This window comes from Hyla sarda, chromosome 3, assembly GCF_029499605.1.
Source record: "Hyla sarda isolate aHylSar1 chromosome 3, aHylSar1.hap1, whole genome shotgun sequence".
NCBI classification, from domain to species: domain Eukaryota; kingdom Metazoa; phylum Chordata; class Amphibia; order Anura; family Hylidae; genus Hyla; species Hyla sarda.
In genome coordinates, this window is record NC_079191.1 from 203601501 (window position 1) to 203619105 (window position 17605).

Below are 17605 nucleotides of genomic sequence, written 5' to 3' on the forward strand. Positions count from 1 at the left end.
CGTGTGCTGTACATCCGTTTGTGGTGTTCGTGAGGTTCACACGCTCGCAGCGTTTGTGCCGCGCACACACTTGCACAGCGCATGGGGTGTGGCCCTATGCGCAGGTATGTGGTCATAATAGTTACTTCATGCATTCATATTCTTTGTCATCAGTTGTGGTTGGCCGCACGAGCGTACGCTTTGGTGGTGCTTAGGCGCATATAGTTGGCCTGAGTATAGGTTCATCACGTTTAATGGTACAGCCATGCATAGCTGTTATACGACAGTTTCGCACATAGTCGTTCTATACACATCTGTATATAGGCGGGAAGATACATGGCATAGTAGTTACACGTCTTCAGAACAACAATAACCCGACACACAGGTAGTGTATACCCATCATGTCTGCCACGCCTGCAGGGGGGGGGGGGTACGTTGCATTATTGTTAATGACACGCCTTCAGCACAACAATAACACAACACATAGGTGATGTATACCCATTATCCCTGCCACCTCTGCAGTGGGATACGTTGCATAGTTGTTGTTACTGACACGTCTTCAGAGCAACAATAACACGACACATAGGTGGTGTATACCCATTATACCTGCCACGTCTGCAGGGGGATGCATTGCATTGTTGTTACTGACACGTCTTCAGAGCAACAATAACATGACACATAGGTGGTGTATACTAATTATGCCTGCCACGTCTGCAGGGCGTTGCATTGCACAATTGTTGTTACTGACACGCCTTCAGAGCAACAATAACACGACACATAGGTGGTGTATACCCATTATACCTGCCACGTCTGCAGGGGGATGCATTGCATTGTTGTTACTGACACGTCTTCAGAGCAACAATAACATGACACATAGGTGGTGTATACTAATTATGCCTGCCACGTCTGCAGGGCGTTGCATTGCACAATTGTTGTTACTGACACGCCTTCAGAGCAACAATAACACGACACATAGGTGGTGTATACCCATTATACCTGCCACGTCTGCAGGGGGATGCATTGCATTGTTGTTACTGACACGTCTTCAGAGCAACAATAACATGACACATAGGTGGTGTATACTAATTATGCCTGCCACGTCTGCAGGGCGTTGCATTGCACAATTGTTGTTACTGACACGCCTTCAGAGCAACAATAACACGACACATAGGTGGTGTATACCCATTATACCTGCCACGTCTGCAGGGGGATGCATTGCATTGTTGTTAATGACACGCCTTCAGCACAACAATAACACAACACATAGGTGATGTATACCCATTATCCCTGCCACCTCTGCAGTGGGATACGTTGCATAGTTGTTGTTACTGACACGTCTTCAGAGCAACAATAACACGACACATAGGTGGTGTATACCCATTATACCTGCCACGTCTGCAGGGGGATGCATTGCATTGTTGTTACTGGCACGTCTTCAGAGCAACAATAACATGACACATAGGTGGTGTATACTAATTATGCCTGCCACGTCTGCAGGGCGTTGCATTGCACAATTGTTGTTACTGACACGCCTTCAGAGCAACAATAACACGACACATAGGTGGTGTATACCCATTATACCTGCCACGTCTGCAGGGGGATGCATTGCATTGTTGTTACTGACACGTCTTCAGAGCAACAATAACATGACACATAGGTGGTGTATACTAATTATGCCTGCCTCGTCTGCAGGGCGTTGCATTGCACAATTGTTGTTACTGACACGCCTTCAGAGCAACGACGTTATGACACACAGGTGGTGTATACCCATTATACCTGCCATGTCTGCAGGGAGATACATGGCATAATTGTTGTTACTGACACGTCTTCAGAGCAACAACATTACGACATATAGGTGTTGTTTACTCATTATGCCTGCCTCGGCGGCAGGGATGTACGTTGCATAATTGTTGTTACTGACACATAGGCGGTGGCATACTCATTATTCCTGACTGTGTGGATAAGTTGCTCCATGTATTTGTTCATATAGTTTGTTCAGTGCATATGCTCGCTTGTGCAGTTCTTTCTAGCCACATGTTTATAGTCTGTTTGGTGTATGGGCTCAAAGCTTATACATACGCCCATATAGTTTTGACTGTGTATACGGTCGTGAGTTGTTTGAGCATGTGGTTGTGGTGTTAGTGAGGTGCATCTGGCCTTGATGATTATGCCGGGCTCATGTTTATATTGTTATGGTCTGCGTGTGGATCAAGAAGTCATGCAAAGCATATATTCTTGGGGCAGGATTGTGCTATTTGGCATAGATTCATAGGTTCACCAGGTACACGTTTCATGATATTTTGTTGTGCTATGTTACGGTATTTAGATTATACACCCGTGTCTATGATACTGCGTGGGTTTCATGGCTTTGGGCGAATCTGCACGGATAATTCCGTGGGTTACCATTTTATTAACATTTAGTCGTGCTTATGTAAATAAAGCTGGGGTTCGTTTATTACTTGCTAAGATGACAGGTCAAGCATGGTTGCGACCTGTTTCTGCTTTAGGTTTGAGGTCGATACTAATAGTCATGTACATTGGTTGAGGTTTTCAATTCGGCTAGATCAATCACATCTACAGATCAGTCCGGGACAACCTGACACGACTTCAGGTTGGCGACTATGTCGTCATACGTTGTGTTATTCAGTTGTTGGGTTATTCACAGGGACATAGCTTTATTTTCCAATGCGAATTGTCACGTCTATAGGTCAATCATGGTCACAACCTGTCTCGGTTTCAGGTTGACGTCGATACTAGCAGTCATATGCTGGTTGAGGCTTTAATTAAGCTAGACCAGTCACATCTGCAAGTCATTCTGGATACAATCTGACAAGACTTTGGGTTGGCGATAATGTTTTTGTATACATTGTGTTTTTTCAATAGTTGGGTTATGCTACAGGGATAGCTTTATGTTTCCATTGTTAATTGCCACGTCTATAGGTATATCATGGTTACGACCAGTTTTGGTTCAGGGTGACGGTCATACTGTTAGTTACAGGTTTGGTTGAGTCTTTCATTCATGTTTCGGCCTGTCTCGTCTACAGGGCGGTTCAGTTGCGACCTGACATGCCTTCAGGTCGGCGGCGACGTCATCATGTGCATATGTTTACTTAGCATTAGGGACATAGCTTGGTTCTGTGTGGTTGGTTTTGTTTGTCTTGACTTAGGTTGAAGACGATAGTAATCACATGTTGGTTGAGTCTCATCATCATGTTGCTGCAAAAGTGGTTTCATTGCCGTTAACGTCCACAGGCTGGGGTTGCAGTGGTAACCTGACAAAGGTTTAGGTTGGTGGTTACGCAGTCTTTGTGTATACACGCTGTTGGCACTCTGAGTTGTGTATACGGGCATAGGGTTGTACTCTGTTGGGATTTTTCACGTCTGCTGCTCAGAGCTTCCAACAGGTAGCCTGGAATACTTTCACGATATTTTACATTAGATACTTAGAGGATGTCTCATGTGCCATTTTATTCCTATTTGCATTTATCGGGTTTTGGCACTCTTCTTTGCATCCAGCATAATACTATCAAAGTATATCTGTCAGGTATCCAGCATAATATCACGTGGTCTTGCTCTGACAGGGCGTCATCGTTTGTATTCCATACCATCAAATCTGCCCTGGTGAGTGCGCAAGAGGGAGGGTCGCAAGCCCTCTAGCCATCAGCTCTGGCAGCTGGCTTAGTTAGTTGGTTGGTTAGCTGACGCTTGGGTAGTTCCCCATGGCGACATCAGGACAGCTCAACATTAGAGGCTGCGTTGTCCTTCAGTTGTCATGGTTTCCTAAGGTTTAGGGGAATTACATGCAGATGCATGGCTGTAGTTACAATAACTTTGCAAGGATGTAAATAGTTACGTATTGATGTTGTATAGAAGATAAATGTTATTGTCAGGTTATCATCATACGGTATTCTCCCGAGTCCCACGAGTGACGCTCAGCTCGAGTGTGGCTAGCTTCGCTTCCACATGTCAAGGATCCAACGGGATCAGCCACTGCTAAGTTGTTTGTCAAACATATACGTATTCTTGTTAAATTCTTTATAGTGATCCGTCCATTATATCCAGTCATTCCCTTAGCATTGTGGCTGCTGCACCGACGTCACATCATTTTGTGCCAGCATACGTGGTTAGGAATTGGGGTGCTGGGAATTCAGTACTACATGCGCTATAGTAAGTATTGCACGATGTATTTCAGTCATTGGTCACGGGGTTATTGCGCGTGTTAATAGCGCTTTGTTCTCATTATGAGTTTTGCCCTCTATTTTCAGGTGTACTCCTACGCGGCAGTATATGGCATAACTCAGACTGCTTAGATAGGTTACAGGACGTAGGAGTTTAGTAAGAGGTTAGTCAGGTAGGCTCGCTATATACGATTGAGCACCGACCACAAGTGTTAAGGCTAATTTATTAGCCTGTATTTGTGGGAGGGGCGGGGAGTCCCTATAAGTACCCGCGGCAGTCCCTGCACTTGACGCCGCGGGTTCGTCACGTCCCACCCAACCCTCCCTCAATATCATTTTCACTTCATGACTATCATTACACATCAGGGTATGCCCTCTATTTTCAGGTGTACTCCTACGCGGCAGTATATGGCATAACTCAGACTGCTTAGATAGGTTACAGGACGTAGGAGTTTAGTAAGAGGTTAGTCAGGTAGGCTCGCTATATACGATTGAGCACCGACCACAAATATATATATATATATATATGTGTGTGTGTGTGTGTGTGTGTGTGTGTGTGTCAGTAGATAATGTACATTCTTGATGTTGTTTTTTATTTATTTCACTTTTAGTATTATGGACATTCCTGCATGAAACATTACAATATATTGTTCAGAACATATTCTGCATTCTATTGATACCAAACTCAAACAGATATGTGTCATGTGACTAATTATAATGCTATGAATTACAAAAAAGTTAATGAAATACTATGGGGCAATTTACCAAGACCAGTGTATCCATAAGCTGGTCTGCATGATGTTACCTAGTGTTATCTTGGTTTGACCTTTGGCCCCTTCGTTTTACCTAACAGTACTGTAAAGCTTTTTAATGTGAAGTTGCTAATGCTGGTCCTGACTTTCGACATTTATCCACATTGCAACTAACCCATCTGTTGCTGCCTGGATTTACTATATGCCCTTTGCTAAAAGATATTCTAGTTTCAGCAAAAAACATTTTTTATTTATATTTTAAACAGTGCGGAAATACAAAGTAAATGTAATCCAAGAAATGCTAATACAGTTCACAGTTTCCAAAATCTCTACTTAGTGTTATGCAGTAGGAATCTTTTATTCCTTCTAGTTGATAAAACCCTGCTTCAGCCATATTGGACACACAGGCAAATGGCTGATTGTCCGACATGGATCTTCTAATGTGCATGCACAGGACCATGAACAGACATTCATTCAGTTGGCATAAGTAATAAAAACCAAGGTCTCTATTAAGGGGTTTGGCCAGGAGATGGTACAAGAAAACCCGCTCCCTTCTGACCTAGCTCTGCCTATGGGCCAGAGTCAACAGTGAAAGTGCCCCCATGATTTCACTGTACACTGTGCACATGACAGCATAGACCTAAGATTGGCTGCAGCACTACAAGAGCTAGCGGAAGGTGTGAGTCTGGGATATTTTATTTATAAGCCTGGTATTTTATTCATAAACCCCTTTAAATCATTGTAAGCAAAGACAGAGACAGCTGTAAGGAATGGATATAGTAAGTACCCCGAAAAAGAGTGTGTCCCCATTTTTGTCCTACCATAAGTTTTAAAATTCCACAGGGGTACTTATCCTTAGATAGGCACAACATGTACAGTTCCCAATGACAGTAGTGGAGCAGCATTCACCTGATGCATAAAATCTTCCATTTATTTTCAGTGTAGTACTTTAAAGCTAGCTCGGTACTAGCGGCACATATACAGTCTGCAACTGTTTCCCTTTCTCAAGGCCTGATGGAATATATGACATCAGCCATATATCCCATTTTATTCAAGCACAATAAAAACAACTTAGTTAAACATGAATAGCATCTTAATGTCTTGTGCACTAAAGAATGACTTGTGCCCTAACAATGACGATTAAATGGTCTATCGTTTAATCCTAACTGCTACATATAACTACTACTATAATGTTTTTCTACAACAAAGTTAATTATCCACAAGCAACAAAATCTACCATTCAAAGATGGAATAGTCTTGCCTATGTACTGTAATAGAATCTGCAAGGGCAAAAATTACATATACTACATAGATGGAGCAACATGTTATAACTTGGTTAACTTAGTGCGTTATTATACCTAACTGTACCTAACTATAATGTTTCCATCTAACATATGTTTTCATTGCTTACAATTACCACACCTGTGGTTTAACCAATTCAGGGGTCTGGTGTTGTTCAAGAAGGCATAGAAGTTTATTGCACCATAATGCAAAAAAGATGTGATGTCTCGGCAACAGTGCCTTTCTCAATCATTGTTTTCAGTCGAATACTGGTGTCTCTTGATAGCTTTCTTTATTTGGTTAACCATAGGGCTATATCCCATCAGGCCTTGAGAAAGTGTCTGTGGTAGGCGAAATAGCTATAGGTGGCATATGTGCCACTAGTACTGAGCCTGCTTTGCGGTGCCGGCCTTAACTAAAAACTAAATATTTTTACCAGCTTCACTCCTGTTATTGGGAACTGAAAAAAGTAGTGTAACTTTTATTACACAAAAAATAACATAAGTTTTATATCCCCTTATAAGTGTCCAACCACTGTGCCCAGGGAATGTTAGCTACATATTCAAAATTTGGAAACACCTGTGAGCACAAAAGGTTCTCTTTCAAAGCGTGTTTGGAGAATGTTACAGACTCAAACACAACCATTAAGAATTTCACTTTTTACTTATCTTTTCATTATACATTAAAGATTGGTGATCATCCAGGTGTTTTTCTTTGCAAATGTGAACTGACTTTTGACTTTGCTCTTTGAACACAGTGGTTTCTACATTAGTTACTCTCCCATGAATCAATTTTTTGCCAAGTCTTTTTCTTTTCAAGAAGACTAAGCTGAGCTGAAACCCGAGAGGCCTGCCATTCTTTTAGTGTTCTTTTGTAGGTCTCCAGTTCTTTGAATGTTTCTTCTTTAGATTTTTTTTTTGATGTTTTTGTGATTTCCTGAATTAGTTATAGCTCTGTTGTGTACTAATTCTGACAAGCCAACTACTCTTGTAAATATTCTTTACTGTTAGTAAAAATTCTCTATATGAAAACATTGCTTTTTACTGCAGTTTGAATAAACATATCAATAGAATGTCCACTGCTTTATGACCAATAGGGTCTGACCTTTGGGACACCTCACTTATGCTAAGAATAAAGAGCCATTTACTTTTTTTTCTGCATAGCAGTACTTCTGGTCACCCAACTGAGTTACCCATTTGCTTGAATGGAGCTGTGCTGCAGTTCCCCTGCACAGTGGGTGGTCAGGGTATCAGTGTGCAGGGAAAATCTGTAATGGGCCTGAAGGGCTAAACTAGGGGTCTTTATAGACAGCCCAACCAGAGGCAGCAAATAAGTGTCAGTTAGTCTTTACAAGGTTCAATCAATTGTGCAGTTTATTTAAGTTCCTTGCCATCGACTGCATATCCTTGTTTATACAGGAAGATGTTCAGCCAATAACGACAATTCAATTGGCTACACAAAAGATTAAATCAGCTGATGAATGAGAGTTTGCTCATCTGTTGGCTGATTACTGGCACATTTCCCATTATGGAAAAAGGGCCTTAAAGGGGCCAAAGGATAGGGTATAAGATGTCTTATCTCTGGGCCAGCAGCAGCGGTGTCTGGAACACAGCTTGGAGCTTCCGCGTTTGTGATGTCATGCCACGCCCCCTTCATTCATGTCTATGGGTGGGGGCATGACGGCTAGTACATAGTCATCATGCCTCCTCCCATAGTCATGAATGGAGGGGGTGTGGCGGCTGTAATCGCCAGTCATCCGGCATGTTCGCTCCATGCACAGATGACTGGAGTGCCCTGCCGAAGATCGCGGAGGTCCCTAGCCGTGGAACCAAGGCAATCAGACATCTTATCCCCTATCCTTTGGATAAGGGACAAGATTTTTTTGTCAGTCACTTTTTTACTGGTCACTTTTTTACTGGATCAGTGAGGTTCCCAGAAGTCCTACCCCCAGGGATTATAAAATAATGGCACATCCTAGCATATGACATGACTTTAGAAATAGTAAAAACCTTTTAAGACACAAGAAAATATATGGCCTTGTTACCCTATATATGGCCTTTCATGCTTCTGTGTGTCTGTGTTTTATGATTCTGTGTATCTCTTCTGCAATTTCTCTCGATTGTGGGATGTTAAGGAAGCAATTAATTTTCAAGAAGATAGTGAGGGTAAAAAAGTGATATTGCTAAGGTTCTGTGTCAAATATAACCATTCGTTGAGACAAGTTAGCAATGGTTTTTCACAATAATGCAGAAATATTGACATTCTTTTATCAAACCGTTGAACCACATAGAGTGGGGATCAGTGCATAAAGAAGCCAAGGAAAGATGGAAAAATCTCCAAAAGGCATCAAATTACAGATTAGACATTCTTATAATATGTCAACAAAAGTTAGATTTTATTTCCATCATTTACACTTTCAAAATAACAGAAAACAAAAAAAATGGAGTCTGCAAAAGTTTGGGCACCCTGCAGAATTTATAGCATGCACTGCCCCCTTTGCAAAGCTGAGACCTGCCAGTGTCATGGATTGTTCTCAATCATCATCTGGGAAGACCAGGTGATGTCAATCTCAAAAGCTTTAAATGTCTAGACTCATCTGACCTTGCCCCAGCAATCAGCACCATGGATTCTTCTAAGCAGTTGTCTAGAAATCTGAAACTGAAAATAGTTGACGCTCACAAAGCTGGAGAAGGCTATAAGAAGATAGCAAAACATTTTCAGATGTCAATATCCTCTGTTTGGAATGTAATTAAGAAATAACAGTCATTAGGAACAGTGGAAGTTAAATCAAGATCTGGAAGACCAAGAAAAATATCAGACAGAACAGCTTGCAGGATTGTGAGAAAACCTACAATTCAAAACCCACGTTTGACTGCATAATCGCTTCAGAAAGATATGGCAGACACTGGTTGTGGTACACTATTCCACTATAAAGAGATACCTGTACAAATATGGTCTTCATGGAAGAGTCATCAGAAGAAAACCTCTTCTACATCCTCACCACAAAAATCTGCATTTGAACTTTGCAAATGAACATATAGACAAGCCTGATGCATTTTGGAAACAAGTTCTGTGGACCGATGAGGTTAAAATTGAACTTTTTGGCCGGAATGAGCAAAGGTACATTTGGAGAAGAAGGGAAACAAAATTTAATGAAAAGAACCTCTGTCCAACTGTTAAGCATAGGGGTGGATCAATCATGCTTTGGGGTTGTATTGCAGCCAGTGCCACAGGGAATATCTCTTGAGTAGAAGGAAAAATGGATTCAATAAAATGTCAGCAAATTTGGGATGCTAACTTGATGCCATCTGTGAAAAAGCTAAAGTTAAAGAGAGGATGGCTTCTACAAATGGATAATGATCCTAAACACACCTCGAAATCCACGGGGGATTACATCAAGAGGCATAAACTGAAGGTTTTGCCATGGCCTTCACCATCTCCTGACCTCAACATAATTGAAAATCTATGGATAGACCTTAAAAGAGCAGTGCGTGACAGACAGCCCAGAAATCTCAAAGAACTGGAAGACTTTTGTAAGGAAGAATGGACAAAGATACCTCAAACAAGAATTGAAAGACTCTTGGCTGGCTACAAAAAGCATTTACAAATTTTTACCTGGGGTGCCCAAACTTTTGATCCCCACTGTACTCAGTTATATTATATATAAATATACAATATCAATACAATATAAAATACAACCACTATCAAGAGTTGCATGCATGTGTTTAGTTTATAGTTACATGGTTTGTAATGTTAAAAAAAAGACATACAATTTTCTAGTATGGGATTTTTATGTAGCATATTCATCAGCACAATGTACAGTACCTAGCACTTTTTCTAGCATTCAGCCTGAGCACCAAATGAGACCATTGTTTGTGTATTAATTGACAAATTGTAAATCATATCAGAAGTCTTAGGTCATAGTAAAAAGAGTCCCTTGTGGAGAACAGGGGATTCATCTACTTAAGACCTTCAAAACACTATGAAGTAATCTCCTTCATTCCGATGTCTATGTCATAATAGCACAATTTATGTCTGGTTTGCTCCAAAGATGCAATTTTATCATTTTAACACACAAAAAAAAATGACATTTAAATTGAAAACACTGCTTATTAAAAATGGTAACCTAGGGAAAAAACAGCTCACATGGTAATAGGTTGTCTGAAAAGTGTTGAGAATACATTCTCGCTGCTCCAAAGCAATCTAGTGTCCTGGAGACATTACAAAGGCAACTCAGAGGCACACCAACTGATTGCAAGGCTGGAAAATAACCATAAAATGTTACTACTACAATGTCATGAACACTCGCTATGATTCAGACTCCTAATGTTTCCTAGTAACATTCAATGTGACTAGAACATTTTCTGAGTAACACATTTTATTCAGTCCAAATACTGCTAGAAACCCACTATGCAATAAGTCATCTTCAGTGAAAGCTGAGGATACACGCTGTCCTTAGACTGTGATGAAAGAAAAACCTTTATATGATTATTATTGCTTACCAGATGCTGATCAACATTTCTGCAGTCATGGCAGCTAAAATTATTTTTATCACCGCCTTAAAAACATCACTTTTATGGATCATGGGCTTGTGCCCCTCAACCGGAGCAACATTTTTATTGATGTTTATGGTAAACCAGCTTTTTATAGGTCAGTAGAGGAGCAATGTTTTTTGTACTGAATCCAAGTTCATGCTTCACAGGGAAGTCCTCCATGTCTGTTTTCCCCAGCCTCCAAGTGTTGTTATCTCTCTCTCTCTGGAGGAAGATCAATTACGAACTAGGCAACCTCACCAAGACATGTGTAACATATGCGTAACACATTATTTACAAAATGTATCTGTAATACAAAAATGTATTTAATATTAGGTTTAAAGTTTTGTGGGAAGGTAATTTTTGTAAAGCGGAGGCCTTAAAGGGCTATTACGGCCTTAGACATCTTATCCACTGTCCAAAGGATAAGGGATAAGATGTCTGATCACGGAGGTTCAGCTGCTGGGACCCCCTGCGATCTCCATGCAGCACCCAGCACAGACATGAATGGAGGGGGAGTGGTGTAATGTCACGAGGGGGCGTGACATGATGTCTCCTTTTCGAGAGCAGCACCTGGCACAGAATGCCAGTTGCTGCACTGAGATTGTGGGGGGGTCCCAGTGGCAGGACCCTGTGATCAGACATCTTGTTCCCTGTCCTTAGGATAGGGGATAAGATGTTTATGGGAATACCCCTTTAAATATAGTGATTGACACATAGGACCACAAATGACACTTCCTACTTATTTCTTTTTTATTTTTTTCATTCTTTTTCAAATAGAAGGGGTTACAGTATCTTACTTAAGCAAAAAGCTTAAAGAATCACGACCCACAAATATGTATGTGTTTGTGTTCATTTTGAAAGTCAGTTTTTACAGTTAAAATGAGTCTCAAACTTTTAGACACTTTTTGATTGGTACTTATAAAATATTTTGAGCCATTTCATATATTTTTAAAAATGTTTTCCAATTGATTTTCAATATTTTTTTTTTACAGCCAATTCGATTATGCAGTTTGCAAGTGGTCCAGAAAAACAAAATGCTAAACAAATTCCAAAAATGTATGTTTTTTTTTCTGTAATAATTATGGATGTAAAATTAAACTCAATGTAAAATATTTTTTACTATTAAATTCAATGCTTTGCAATGGCACAAAAAATTGCATTATTCTTGTATGTTTTTCTATCTAGAAAACAAAACAAAACAAAAAAACAGGCCAAAATACTGTATGTGCACATACATAGGTAAAAACCACAAAAGTGCTTCTCATAGGTGTTAACCAGTGTCATATGTGTCATGGCTCAAAGCTAGCTACAGGCAATGTATTAACCATTCTTCCTCCTTGTATGGAGGCACAACTTCAAACACTTTGCTTTTCTACCTTTACACAGAAAAGACTGTCATCTGTGCAGTTCAATAATAAGACCCTCCATAACTTTATTTCTTTATTTCTAAAGTTGCTTAAGATGTATAGTAATAATGCATTTCTAGGCTAGATTAGCATCTTCATCAGATTTATACAGCCATGATAAACCTTATAAAGAGGCTGGTACAGCCTAAAAATGCATTATTACTATGCATCTTAAACTATTCTAACAAAAGGAATAAAGTTATTGGAGAATCTTATCTGGTTGCTGCCAACACAATGGGTGTCAATCATAGTAGCCCTCAAAGATGTCAGACACAATACACAATAATAAGCATCATATATATCCCTATCAGGGAATGTAGAGCGAACAGAGCAGCTATAACTGCTCAACTGTTCAAAGAATCTGAATATAATGGATCTTACTTTCTTTGAGGTCTGGATTGTTTGACAGGCAATCTTTGTATTCATTTAACTTGTAGTCCTCCAGTTTGGTCATGTCTGCAGGAAGTCCTGGAGTAGCAGGTATAGTACGTATGTACGTATATTGTGTTCACGAACAGCTCTCATGAAGCAAAATTGAATTCTTCCATTTTGTGAAGTACATTGGTAGCAAATAACCAACTTTTCCGGAACAAGAAAGGCAGCAAAAGTTTCTATAGGTAGAACAACAGAAGAAAATGTTCCTTAAATAATACATGGAACCATATGTTTACTTATAATAAATAATCAATACATTGAATATTGCCAGGTCATTGTATTGGGAATTGGGTAAGTAGCAGTACATCTGACATCAGCATTTCTTTTTATGCACATAGGTATAAAAAAAAATACCATAGCATTTGTGAACTGTATATGATGCATTTTATATGCCTTTGTTGGCTTTAGATCAGAGAACATTGATCCCATGCAGAGGAGAATTTTATTTAAACCACTGCTATAGAAAAAGACAGAATACAAAATGTCTTTGAGGAAAGGAAAGCTCTTTGTGCTATTTCCAGTGGAATTAAATTTCTTTTCTACTTTTTGATTTGAAACAAATGTTTTTCACTCCTCTAGAATTCTACTCAAATAACAGCTGCTGTAAATTACTTGGAGTCTCAGATGAATGAAGTCACCTCAGATAACTATACCCTGAGTCTTATGACGTATGCATTATCATTGGTTGGAAGCAATAAAGCTAAAGAGGGTTTGGACCTCCTGAACCACCGAGCAGAGCAAAATGGTAATATTATTATTCTATTCTAATTAGAAATATGCAGCAAAAAACAGGAAATAGTTTTAAAGTGTTTAAAGGCTGCATTCATACCACGATCTACCTTTCCGATGTACAGATACGATTTTGGATGCTCAAATTGCCTGAAATCGTATCTGTGCATGGATAGGTATGGACAAATATGGAGCCATTAACTGTTATGGGGCTGCGGACCCGATCATAGTCAGCTAGTGACTACGATCTGGTCTCAGGGCATCCGATTTTTGACTCAGACTGAAAATCGTGGTCTGCCTTACTGTCATTTATAAAAACCTTTGACATGTCACACAAGCATGTCATAAGCTGAGATTGGTTGGGCTCTTAGTGTTGAGACCCAGGGCTTAAGTGCTGCAGGAATGTGTGGGAACTGAGTTCCTGCACTTTTTTCACAGCAGGAACACCATTCCCATTAGCAGGAGTCCTGCATGACCAGCCCTTGAGTGGAAATCTTGGGTGAGTTCCCACACTTTTTCTCCCAGAAATTGACCCCTGTGAGACCCCCTCTGATCGGTAGATATAGCCAGGTGGAACGTGAGGCAGCACTTCATTCTCCAACTGGGCACTCAGGGAAGATTTATTAAAACCTATCTATTAGATAGCTTTTTTCAGTTTTAAAAAGACCTCCAAAAAATTGCTATTGGCAACTACACCATTCTTCCTCTACACAGGTTTTGATAAATCTCCCCCTCAGTCCATTTGATTGCAGAAGACGGGCTCCATGGTAGTCTATAGAGCCTACTGTAATCAGTTGCTGAGCCTAGCTACAACTAACATTTGGAGGAGGTCTCAGCACTGAGATCCCCATCTTTAAAAAACTTTTGACCTGTTTAAGCAACAAATCAAAAATGTATTGAAATGTTATTCTAATGAAATTACCTCATGTGGCGCACTAATGCTTCTGTCTGTGGTGCAGGGTGTAAATATTCTGTGCGTGATGCCAAAGATTTTGTTTCAGCCATGGGGAGTTAGATAGATTGTGTTAAGTGACTTGGGGTGGTTACATGTATCACTTTGTGATGCCAGGGCACCGTTAATCTGCATGGAACAGCTTCTCCTGGGCCAGGCGTGGGATAATTAATACACCGATACTGGGTTACGGATAACTGTCTCTTTACTTTGCTGGGGGTACCAGATCTCAAACAATACAGACTTTGATTGCAGAGGGATGGGCAGAGTGAAACCCGGGGAGCCTGTCGCCTTGCTGGGAGTTGTAGTTGCTGTTGAATGCAGCAGAATGCAAAATTAGTAGCACCACACGCTGACTTGAAAAACTTAATTTGACTACCTGACTGACTGAAGGAGAGATTTTCCCCAAGAGCTTTGTTTACCGCCAGGCTTTGACAATTCACATGAGCACCGGGTCTTTTCCTGAGATTTAGCGTGGCTGTGCAATTTAGTAGATTTTCTTCTCCTAAGGCTTCTTCTCAGCTTGTTAGCTGGAACATACTCTCCTTTACTCTGACTAGAGCTGCAGCTCCTCACTAACTCCTTCTCCTCACTAAACTGCAACTGAACTCTTCTTCCCCCCTATAATACATTAAGTGCTAGGTTTGGGGTTTTCCCATTGGGTATCAGGGTCACCTGGTCCCTCTTCCACAATCCCTTAAAGGTACAGAGCATAAATCAACACATAACATGACACAGCAATAAATCACATTATAACAGGTCAGACAGTGGACCCAACATATATAACGCAGGGATGCCCGAGGCAATCTTTACACCACAGGATGGCTTTTGGTACCAAGACACCACACACATACCCTGTTTCCCCCGAAAATACACCCTACCCCAAAAATAAGCCCTAGCTGGATTATTGGGGTGGGCTGCAATATAAGCCCTACCCTGAAAATAAGACCTAGGGCCAGGGGTACTCAACTGGCGGAACGCGGTCCAGATCCGGACCGCCAGTAATGCGGTGGAAGGTGAGTTAAGGTTCATTATTTTAGTTGCGGCAGTCTGAGCATAATTGCAGTCTGAGCATAATGGAGTTCTCCTTAACAGACCTTTTACTGTATGTCTGTATGCCTCTGATTTCTTAGGAGAATTTCTAGGCCTTTTATGATTCTGTATAAATCCAAAAGAAAAAAAATATGTTGTGCTCCAGGAAAGAATGGAGTATGGTTTGGCGGTAGGATATGGGGCTCTTTGTGGCGTGGTTCGGCCTCTGTCATACTATTTATTATACCATTATTTATTATCTGTACCTTATGTATTCTAAAATGACTTTTCAACATGCAAACCAGCATTTTGATGGTTTTTGCTCTTTAACTACAGGGGACTTAAGGTTCTGGAAGTCTAACATTCAGAGAGCACAAGGCTGGTGGCAACCCAATTCTGTTGATATAGAAGTAGCATCCTATGTCCTGTTATCACATGTAATACAGAATCGTGTTTCTGAAGGAGTAGCAGTAATGAAATGGTTAAGCCAGCAAAGAAACCACCTTGGAGGATATTCTTCTACTCAGGTTAGTTAAGATACTTATGATTTCTGCTTCGATTTTAAGAGCTCAGTGCTGGTATGCATTTTTTACGTGTCTGCTGTCTCATTTAAATATATGCTCTACATGTATTTAGGTATTGATTAGTGCAATATAGTACAACAATTATCAGAAATATAAAAAAAAAAAAAATAATTACTTGCTTTATGTGTGGCATAAAGCCAATATAGTATTAGGCAGAAAAAAAAAAAACTCACCCCATCCGATTCCTGTTCACTGCCATTGCTGCTCTGTGTAAAAAAAATTTTAACCTCTCACTTCAGTCCCCATGATTTCTTGTTTTATCAGTCCTAGAACACTATTTTAAGGCTGTTTTTTTACACATGTTTTTTTCTGGCATTTTTGGGGAAAAACTGCCACTGCAGTTTTTGAGCCAAAGTCAAAAGTGTGTTCAAAAGGAATGGGGAATATAAAGGAAGGACTTCTACATCTCCTTCCTGTTGGATTTACTTCACTTCAGTGGCAGTTTAAAAAAAAAAAAAAAACACCTGTGGGAAAACCTAGCCTAAGGCTGGAATTCCACTGAGTTTTTTTTTGTAAAAACGCCGTAAAAAATGCCAATTTGTTAGCTGCAAGTCAATAGTGAACTGCAAAATGCCAGATTCACTTGGCATTTTTCACATTGGCGTTTTTTCAGCAATTTGGGGCTCAGAGGCTGAATTTTCAAAACGCCCGACAAAACTTAGTTTGGCGTTTTTTGCCCTGAAATCGTGGCGTTTTCATCCCATAGAAGTCAATGGGAGAGCAAAAACACCAAGAAAAACGCCATGTTGCTTTTAAATTTAGCGTTTTTGCAGGCGTTTTCTATTCTTTTTTGGACTTTAGCGATACAAAAAAGTGATGGAGATACCTTTTTTATTAAAATTTCATAGGGTACCATTAAAAAAAATAATAAAAAAGATACAGTAGTGATGGAAAATTTTTTATCTAATGAAATGTATCTTTTTTATTATGAAATGTTTATACATTTTTAAACAGGGATCAATTTATGTGGGCGGGTAAAGCACTAAAAATTTAGCTGGCAATAATAAAAATGTAGTGTGTGTGTGTGTGTGTGTTTTTCACTTTTTTTCCAACATTTTTTAGGTAGTACTACTACTCCCAGCATAGAACACACCGTTCCATGATGGGAGTAGTAGTACCTGTACTAATTGACAGACCGCCCATTGTGATCCTCCTGTATAATGTATAGATGCGGCGGGCGCTCTTCTATGGTCCCCTGCACTGACGTATATATTACACATATTCACATTTCCCACAGAGCTGTGATTGGCCAGATGGTTCCAGCCAATCACAACTCTGTGGGAAATAGGAACATGTGTATATATACGTCAGTGCAGGGGACCATAGTAGAGCGGCCGGCCACATCTATACATTATACAGAAGGATCACAGCGGGTGTTAGTAGTGATACCCACTGTGATCTGTTCTTAACTACAAGTACTACTACTCCCAACATGGAGCACTCTCTGCTCCATTTTGGGAGCTGTAGTACCTGCATTGATAGACAGATCGCATCATGTGTCAGAAATTACACTCATCTGTCTATTAATGCCGGTACTACAGCTCCCAGCATGGAGCGGAGTGTGCTTCGTGTTGGGAGTAGTAATACCTGCAGGTAAGAACAGATCACAGTGGGTATCACTACTGACATCCGCTGTGATCATCCGCTGTGACATTGGCTGTATACATCGCTTGCATCTCTGCTCTGCACTATACTCCGGCCGGCCACTCACTCATATTTCCCTCTGAGAGCTGTGATTGGCT

At 40.3% G+C, this 17605-nt stretch overlaps 1 protein-coding gene across 8 annotated transcripts in view; it reads left to right on the top strand.

Moving 5' to 3' along the window:
* The window catches only part of LOC130362027 (CD109 antigen-like), a 193585-nt gene that overhangs the window by 149134 nt on the left and 26846 nt on the right, over positions 1-17605 (top strand). For all 8 annotated transcript variants that reach the window (XR_008891248.1, XM_056565874.1, XM_056565875.1 and 5 more), the window contains 2 exons: positions 13146-13311; positions 15616-15806. Coding sequence is in view for 7 of the 8 variants with exons in the window: in XM_056565874.1 (XP_056421849.1) it covers positions 13146-13311; positions 15616-15806 (357 nt within the window). In the remaining variant the exon portion in view is untranslated. The remainder of the gene's footprint in view (positions 1-13145; positions 13312-15615; positions 15807-17605) is intronic.